At 36.2% G+C, this 10,000-nt stretch overlaps 1 protein-coding gene across 1 annotated transcript in view; it reads left to right on the top strand.

Annotated features, from left to right (window-relative positions):
- Nucleotides 1-10,000, top strand: part of LOC119594964 (protein bicaudal C homolog 1-like) — a gene marked incomplete at its 3' end in the record, with an annotated part of 40,730 nt that overhangs the window by 12,967 nt on the left and 17,763 nt on the right. The window contains 3 exon segments of the mRNA XM_037944091.1: nt 6,702-6,878; nt 7,911-8,143; nt 8,786-8,914. Coding sequence (XP_037800019.1) covers nt 6,702-6,878; nt 7,911-8,143; nt 8,786-8,914 — 539 coding nt within the window.

Genomic DNA, 10,000 nt, shown 5'->3' with positions numbered 1-10,000 from the left:
GATACCATTCCTCCCACAACAAGTCCTGCAGATGCTCCCCTTCCTACCCTTCTCCCCCCACCCTCCGCATGAGTCCTGCAGATGCTCCCCTCCCCCTCCCCCCCCACCCTCCGCAAGAGTCCTGCAGATGCTCCCCTCCCCCTCCCCCCCTCCCCCACACACATACCCTCCGCAAGAGTCTTGCAGATGCTCCCCTCCCCCCCCTCCCCCACACACATACCCTCCGCAAGAGTCCTGCAGATAACCCCCCTCCCCAACGAACACGTATTTCGTTATTAATTTTTATTTCTAACCTTTTCTACGCCCAGATTTACAGTTCTACACTCGTACCTTTTCCCACACCCAGGCCCCAACAACAAAGAAACTTCAGAATGTGTATAGGATCCCAATATACATCTCATCATATAACTCCCCTAGAATGACTGTTAAATACCCAGATGCTTCATAAAAAAAATTGCTTTTCGATATAGATGGAGCATTCCAGAGTAAAGGGGATGGGGTAGATAACGCCTTTTATCATCAGTGATAAGACAGATAAGATTAGGGTCCTGTTCCCTCTGTTCAGTCGTACCCTGGTTCAGTGCGGGTGCGGTGTGCGTTGAAGGTACTGAGGTGGATTTGGTCGAGGTGGAAGCGTGTGAAAAAATTGTTTACTTGTGTTACTGATCTGTTTACTTGTGTTCTGTAGTGATCTAATATTCCATTTTTTTATAAGGCCTTTTATCTAATAATGGTGATCGTGATGAAACTAGTCCAATACCCAAGAGATAAGTGAACATCGATAAATACACCTGTTTCAAAATAGCACACGTTTCACATGTAATTATTTATACGCTGAATTAAAACGCAATATCTTTTCGTAGGCAAAGGAAAAGAAACTGACCTTGAAAGTACTGTATAATGGAACAGTGTCCCGAAAAAATGACCGAAAATGACCCAGATCTTACGGTGATCTTGAGCTTCGAGAAACTTTTTTGAAAAAAAAAAAAAAAATGGTAGTAACTACGAGTGAGCGGGACTTTCCTCCATCGTCGAATGTGGACTGACATGATTTCTCTTTTTTGTGTGTGGAAATTTAGTCTGAAAAAGTGACATGCGAGATGGACATTCTGGCGGGAGATGTGGAAATTGTTCTTCCTCCTGACGAAGAAGGTTGGTACCATTCTTATGACAGGCAAGGCTCAGGGTATGAATGAGAATGGGTATTATTAGAGCACAGGGAACGTATATGACCAGTTTCGACAATATACAAAGTGCACGTGTGTGTGTGTGTGTGTGTTTGTTTGTTTGGTTGTCTGTTTGTCTGTTTGTTTGTTAGGCGAAACTGGCCAGGTACATCTCGTGCCGTGAAGATATTCATTCTCGACATTCGTCGCAGTGAGCACTTTTTGTGCATGGCGTTTAGAGAGTATATTTAGGGAACACTCGTACTTGTATAGGGATGATTATGACCTGCTTGTACAGGCAGAATATGGACCTAGTAAATAGGCGATTATGACCTCGTAGAGGCGGGATTTTGCCATTATTGGGTGGGCATAATGACCTACATTTATTGGTTTGGCTATGGCGACGACCTGCTGGCACAGAGGGTTGGCTATGGCGACGACCTGCTGGCACAGAGGGTTGGCTATGGCGACGACCTGCTGGCACAGAGGGTTGGCTATGGCGACGACCTGCTGCACAGAGGGTTGGCTATGGCGACGACCTGCTGGCACAGAGGGTTGGCTATGGCGACGACCTGCTGGCACAGAGGGTTGGCTATGGCGACGACCTGCTGGCACAGAGGGTTGGCTATGGCGACGACCTGCTGGCACAGAGGGTTGGCTATGGCGACGACCTGCTGGCACAGAGGGTTGGCTATGGCGACGACCTGCTGGCACAGAGGGTTGGCTATGGCGACGACCTGCTGGCACAGAGGGTTGGTATGGCGACGACCTGCTGGCACAGAGGGTTGGCTATGGCGACGACCTGCTGGCACAGAGGGTTTGGCTATGGCGACGACTGCTGGCACAGAGGGTTGGCTATGGGGACGACCGTGGCACAGAGGGTTGGCTATGGCGACGACCTGCTGGCACAGAGGGTTGGCTATGGCGACGACCTGCTGGCACAGAGGTTGGCTATGGCGACGACCTGTTGGCACAGAGGGTTGGCTATGGCGACGACCTGCTGGCACAGAGGGTTGGCTATGGCGACGACCTGCTGGCACAAGGGTTGGCTATGGCGAGACCTGCTGGCACAGAGGGTTTTGGCTATGGCGACGACCTGCTGGCACAGAGGTTGGCTATGGCGACGACCTGCTGGCACAGAGGGTTGGCTATGGCGACGACCTGCTGGCACAGAGGGTTGGCTATGGCGACGACTGCTGCACAGAGGGTTGGCTATGGCGACGACCTGCTGGCACAGAGGGTTGGCTATGGCGACGACCTGCTGGCACAGAGGGTTGGCTATGGCGACGACCTGCTGGCACAGAGGGTTGGCTATGGCGACGACCTGCTGGCACAGAGGGTTGGCTATGGCGACGACCTGCTGGCACAGAGGGTTGGCTATGGCGACGACCTGCTGGCACAGAGGGTTGGCTATGGCGACGACCTGCTGGCACAGAGGGTTGGCTATGGCGACGACCTGCTGGCACAGAGGGTTGGCTATGGCGACGACCTGCTGGCACAGAGGGTTGGTCACACTTGACCCCCTGTGGTGTAGGGTATGGCTGTATGGCTGGTGTGTGACCCGCTGGGGTGTATGAAAGGTTCTGCTGTAGGGATGGCCCTGATGTTACATGCATGCCCTCGGAACTAATTAGAACAGCCAGCATGCAATGAGTGGAGGCCGAACATATATCTCTAAAGTGAAATTTACTATGTCATTTTTTTTTATTGATAAGAGCATACTATCAGCTGATGTTGATGCACTGAAGCAGTTATATTTATATTACTTTTAGATTATCTGTGCCTAATTTTGTGTGCATGTATGTACACAATGTGTATGTATATAAACAGTGTGTGTGTGTGTGTGTGTGTGTGTGCGTGTGCGATGGTAGAAAAGAAATCCAGACAAACTTGTTCATTGTGAGAGGAGCTCTTTTAGTCAACCTGTTTTGTGTTTAGCGGTTTTATTGTTTCTTAAATATTTCTGGATAAGTGCTGGCAACTAGACCGCTGTGTTAGGAGAGACCTCTTCAGTAGCGTGCGTGGCAGCTGGTTCGCCAAAGAGGGAAAGTCTTTGGGCTTGAGTATAGGGGTGGTCTTGATGAGGTGATAAGAGGTTTTGTTTGGAGGGCTTGAGTTGGTTGTTTATCTAGTAACAGATCGTTAGTATAAAGAATGATTAAATTTTGACTCTCCAGAAAGTTGTGCAGCTGGCTTAACCCGTTGAGTCACAACTATGAAATAACAAAAAACATAGTGCTGTGTTTATGCAATTCTATTTGTAATAGTTTTTATATATATAATCGCCAACATAATTGGTTTAATACTAAGGCAGTTTGATGTCCTGAACTAGAATGAAAATCTTGTCACCTGTCACCCTGCGCTGAGATAGCTGTGTGTGTGTGGGGGGGGGGGGGAGTGATAAAACATCGACAGTGTTCTTAACATACTTTTTGCACATTATCTTAAAGGTGGCAGTTTAGTGTGAGGTTTCATGGTTATTTCCCGCGGTTTACACTAGGATTTCTTGGCGGCTTGCCAGAATATTGGCTGTAGTCATTTCCATAGTCTGTACATAGAAGCCATCAAAGGTTGTATGCTTTTTATATTGTTTTAGGTCAGCTTCTTTGCAGAGGTCGACGCGAAAATTAATGAAATAATTAAAAAAAAAACTCAGGATGTAAAGAAACGGATAAAGATTACGTTTGAACAGAAAAAGCGTGTACGCAGATTAAATGTAACCATAAGAACAAAAGCAATACCTAGCCCCCGGACAGTGGTAACGTGTCGGCCTCTCATCCGAGGGTCGGCGGTTCGCGCCCCGCCCAGGCGCGAGAAGTTGCAATTGTCGGCCGGAGGTCACTGCTGTGGCTGGGCACCACGGCGGGCAAGGACTCGGTTCAGCCGAGTCAGCACCAGCTGACACACGTGAGCGAGTCAGCATTAGTCGACACAGGCCGGGCTCCCCTCATGGCATAGCCCGGGCGAGGCTAAGCTTCGCATATCAGACTTATCCTTAAGAACAAAATGACGTTTCGATCCTATCCAGGGACCCTCTCTGGGCGGAGGAGTACAGATCGAAATAGCGGTTGATTGATATTAACGTTTCGTCCTAAAAGTTGCCAGTGGATATGAAACGTCAGGTTTATTGCTGTTACTGTAGCTGCATTTCAGGGGAGGTTAAATATGAGGTAAAGGGAACTGCATAACGATACGAACGTAGATGAGGACAAGCAAGCAAGGACATACAGATATAGGGTGTAAAGGCGAGAGAGAGAGAAAAAAGTTACAAGGTTGAAACGGGGTTCGAAGTGGTTGACAGAAGTAATATTCAAGATCTAAAGTTCTATCTTATCTGTTACCCAGTAAAACTATAAAAGGATAAGATCAGAAAGTAAAAGTATTTCGGTTAATTGACTTTGGTAATGTATAAACCCCCAGATTTAAAAGGCAATTTATAGTGACTTAGATGCATGATAGTCTTAGTCTTGCGTAACAAAAGAAAACCAAAAAGCATAATTAGTTTAATAGAATTTGTTTTCTTCACAGGCACATAAAGGTAGAGGCAGGTCAGGTCAGGGGTCACACAGTCTGAAGGAAAGCTCAGCAGTGGAACTTATTGACGACATACTTAGTTGTTTGTGATGTTGTGTACTTTTTATTCCAATAAGTTATCTTTTCCCTTTTCCGAACTTGTGAAGAGTGCTTCAGACAAAACAATAGACTATCAGTAACGAAGGAATTCGTATTATAACCTTTTTTTCGATCCGGTGTTAGCAGTGTATAGTTTTAGGAGGTTTAGTCACGTTTTTTTGTGTGTTTAATTTGATTATATATGTAAGCTTGTAGTGGCTGTGTCCATGTATGTGTTTGTAATGACTGTGTATTTGTATGTATGTATGTATGATTAACTTAGTATGCCGGGACTTACGTAGGTATTTATGATTGTAGGTATGTGTGCATTACCTTAGCATGTATACATAACTGGTGTTTTTCTGTGTTCATATTTGTGTGTGTGTTTAGGAATGATTGTATCACTTCTTTTGTATGTGTGCATGTATGACTGTGACTGTATGTATGTATGTGTATATATATTATTTATATAGTATAATATATAATATATATATTATATAAAATGTATAATATATATATTATATAATATATTGTACATAATATGTGCAATGTATACATGTAATGTATACATAAAATACAAGTAATATATACATATAATACATGTAATATGTACATTTTTACATTATATATATATATTTATATATATATATATTATATTTATATATATATATTATATTTATATATATATATATTAGATTTATATATATATTATATTTAAATTATATATATTATTATATATATATATTATATTATATATATATTATATATATTTTATATATATATTATATATTAATATAATATTATATTTATATATATATATAAATATAATATATATATATTTAAATATATATATATATATATTATATATATTATATATATAATATATATTATATATATATATATATTTTATATAATATATATTATATATTATATATATATATATATATATTATAATATAATTTTATATAATCTATATATATATATATATATATATTATATTATATATATATTTGTATATATATATATAAATATAATATATATATATATATAATATATATAAATATATATATAAATATATATATATAAATATATATATATATATATATATATATATGTATATATATAATATATATATATATATATATCTTATATGTATATATATGTACATATGTATATATTATATGTATATTATATATATATATATAAATGTGTGTGTGTACCTTGTATATGTGTATCTTGTATATGCATGATTGATTGTGTGTCTGTATTTAACTACTATATAATTATGTGTGCACCTGTGTATGTGTTTGTATATGTATCTGTTAATTGTGTGTATGCATGTGTATGTGTATGTACAGTGTGTATTTATTGCTTGAATCAGTGTGTGTATATGTGTGTGTGCCTGCATAGGTGATACTACGTATATGCATGTGCATGTATGTGTGGGTGTGGGTAAGAGGTCTATGTGCATGTATGATTGTGAGGGTGGGGGCTGTGTATGCGTGTGTGTATTGGTGTATGTATATAAATGTCTGTGCTGTGTGTGTGTTGACAGTATGCATATTTCTCTCACTGTGGCAAGAATTGCCAGACTAAGTATGTACAGAGCTAAGGGGCTTCCATAAAGGTGATTCAAGAAAACATGGTACAATTTTTTATATTTTCCCACAGCTAAAGGTTGTACATGAATGGATTAAAGGACAAAAATGCAACCACTTGTATGTTTATATTTTAAGTTGTGTAAATGTGTATGTATTAATGTGATTCATATAATTAATACATGCATGTGCCTAAATAAGCATCATGCCAAGATATATTTAACTGTCAGGTTATATATACACACATGTATATGTATTTGGGAAAAGGGAAATCTTTATAGTTGATAGTTGCACATAGCTAAATTTAGTGTTGCTGTCTTTTCAGATCCACATGTGCGAATAGTAGGAAACCCCGAGTCCGTACGAGTGGCAGGTGCCATGGTGCGACAAGAACTCGAGCCTCACAATAAGGTTACGATGAAAATGGATGTGTCGTGGACTCACCATTCTCATATCATAGGAAAAGGAGGCAACACGATACAGCCAGTAGTAAAGAGAACAGGTATAGTTTACAGAATGTGAAATGTCTTTGATGTGTAGAAATTATTGATGTTTATGCTCGTAGACATGCATCTTGTACAATTAGATACTTACCAGCAGGTAAGCCTGAATTTGTATCATGTATGTTTAAAGGGTGTTCCTTACAGTGTTAGATATTTATGGAAGTGATAGAATATGATTCCCGTTGGGGTGAAAATCTATGCTTGTGCAATTTTATATTTCTTCTTCTTCACTGCAGTAGACATAAGGTGGATTTTGAAAACTACATAAGGTATTGATTGAAAGCACTAGAAATTAGGCAGGAAATTCTGATGCAGAATCAAAATAAATGTTGCAACTTCTTTTTCTTGCCAGTTGGAAGCAATTGGTTCTTGCAATCCTTATAAGTGAACTATATGACTGTTATAACTGTAATATCCTTTTTACAGTAGTATATCATAACTTGAATAAAAACTTTACGGGGGGGGGGCGCATAGAAAAGATAGATAAGTAAACGTCTACCCAATTCTGCCATATCCAAGTTACTGTAAATGATGCCTAAAATCCATCTCATGATGATGATAATCCAAAAGACAACTATAGAAAAATATCCCACAATTTTTTTATGTATATGTTTACATAAATCTAATTGTGTATATTCATATGTATATACATGTGTATGTACATAAATATGTATCCATGTATACATATGCATATGTATATATATATGTATGTAGATGTATATATACATATACATATATATGCATTCATATTTATATATAAATATAATATATACATACATATACATATACATACACACACACAATACCTTTGTATAAGTACGTATGTAGCTAAATTATTTTCTTAGTCATATTCAGGCCTAGCTGTGTATGCACGTGTATGAATATGTATTTATACATGTTTGTGTTATGTAACTGAATGAATATGTAGGTAATTTGCTTCTGTGATATTGTTTGTACATCATTATTATAAGGTATGTTATAATGCACATTAATTAAAGTGTTTAGGAAATTTTATAACTTTTCCCCAACAGGTGTGAGCATTCATTTTCCTGACGGTAATAAAAACAGTGAAGTGCGCAAGAGTAATCAGGTGTCGATCAACAGTCGGGGTGAAGAACTAGCCGGCTTGGAAGATGCACGTGGTGCTATCCGAGAGCTGACTCCTCTCGTCTTCTCCTTCTCCCTTTCCGCAAATGCTCAGTTTGTTAATATATCTGACCCTAACATGCTGATCTTCCATGTGCAGAATACATATAATGTTCAGGTATGATATGTTTTGAGCATGTTTTGTGTTTGATTACAGTTGTTGAAGTTTTTTAGCCTTATAGGAGGGAGGAAATGAAAAGGCTCATGACAAGTAGAAACAATCAGATCTGTTCAGATATGTATTTAATATAGTTTCAGAATAACAAATTAATGAGATCTTGTTCTTTAGCTTACAGGATTTTGAAGTTTCATTCATGACGTGACATGGTCTGTGACTATGGATACAAATATTGGAAGGTTAAAGGTCAAATAAGTTATTTCTATATCAATTTTATACTTAGGACATTGAGATACCTTTTGAGAGAATTAACTTTTGCTTCCTTAGAAGTTGTACATGAAGTTTCTATATAAAGTTTTTTTTCTGTGAAGACTGTTCCTCCTTTTTGTAACAAATTCCTTGCTTGATCCTGTGTGATCCCCAATTAGTAACTCCTGATTGGATATCAACTGTGGAGGACTTTTATTCTTAACCTGTTGGATTCAAGTGCTTAGTGGGGCTCTGGGGGTATCGGAACTAATGATGATGATAAAAAAATCTATATATGCTTGTGGATTCATGAAAATAAACACATGTCAGATATATGCATTGGTTATGATACATTGGGTTATAAGTGTAAATAACGTCTTTCACCTTCTACAGGTTGATTTGAAACTTACCGGAGATGTATCTCCTCATATTATTGGTTCTGTGAGGGGAAGCGAGTGGGATGCTCCTCGTGTAAAGGAAGCTACATTATTAATTTTGCAGGCCTATTGTGACTCTCTTGCAGTAAGTTTTCATGGTTTTGTTATATTGATGACTGTACATGTTAACACATTTCTGACATGTAATATACATACTTATACGTATACATACATACATTAACACATACATACATTAACACATACATATGTATATATACAAAAATACATATATATACATATACATATATACAGATATATATATACATATATACAGATATATATACATATATATATATGTATGTATATATGTATGTATATATGTATGTATATATGTATATATGTATATATATGTATATATGTATATATATATATATATGTCTATATATATGTGTATATATATATACATATGTATGTATATACATGTATATATACATATATGTATGTATGTATATATATATGTATATACATTATATATATATGTATATATATGTAATATACATTATATATACTATGTTATATATGTATATGTATATATATTATATGTATATATGTATATATATATTTATTATGTATAATATGTATATATACATTATATATATGTATAGTATTATGTTATAATGTATATATACATATATATATATGTAATATATATATTGTATATGTATATTACTATATATGTATATATGTATATATATGTATTATATGTATTACTATATATGTATATATGTATATATATGTATATATATATATATGTATATATATATGTATATGTGTATATATATATATTGTGTATATATATATATGTGTTATATTATATATGTGTGATATATATATATTGGTATGTATATATATATGTGTGTATATATATATATGTGTTATATATATATATGTGTGTATATATATATGTGTTATATATATATATGTGTGTATATATATTATATTATATTGTGTGTATATATATATATTGTATATAATATATATATATATTTGTATATTATTGTGTATATATATATATATATTGTTATATATATATAATATATTTTATATTATTATGTTTATATATTAATATATATATTTTTATATTAGATATTTGGGTTTATATAATATATATATGTTGTTATATATTATATATATGTGTGATTATATATATATAGTATAATATATATATATG

The sequence above is a fragment of the Penaeus monodon genome, chromosome 35 (genome assembly GCF_015228065.2).
Source record: "Penaeus monodon isolate SGIC_2016 chromosome 35, NSTDA_Pmon_1, whole genome shotgun sequence".
Classification (NCBI taxonomy): Eukaryota; Metazoa; Arthropoda; class Malacostraca; order Decapoda; family Penaeidae; genus Penaeus; species Penaeus monodon.
This window is presented reverse-complemented; position numbering and strand designations above follow the sequence as displayed.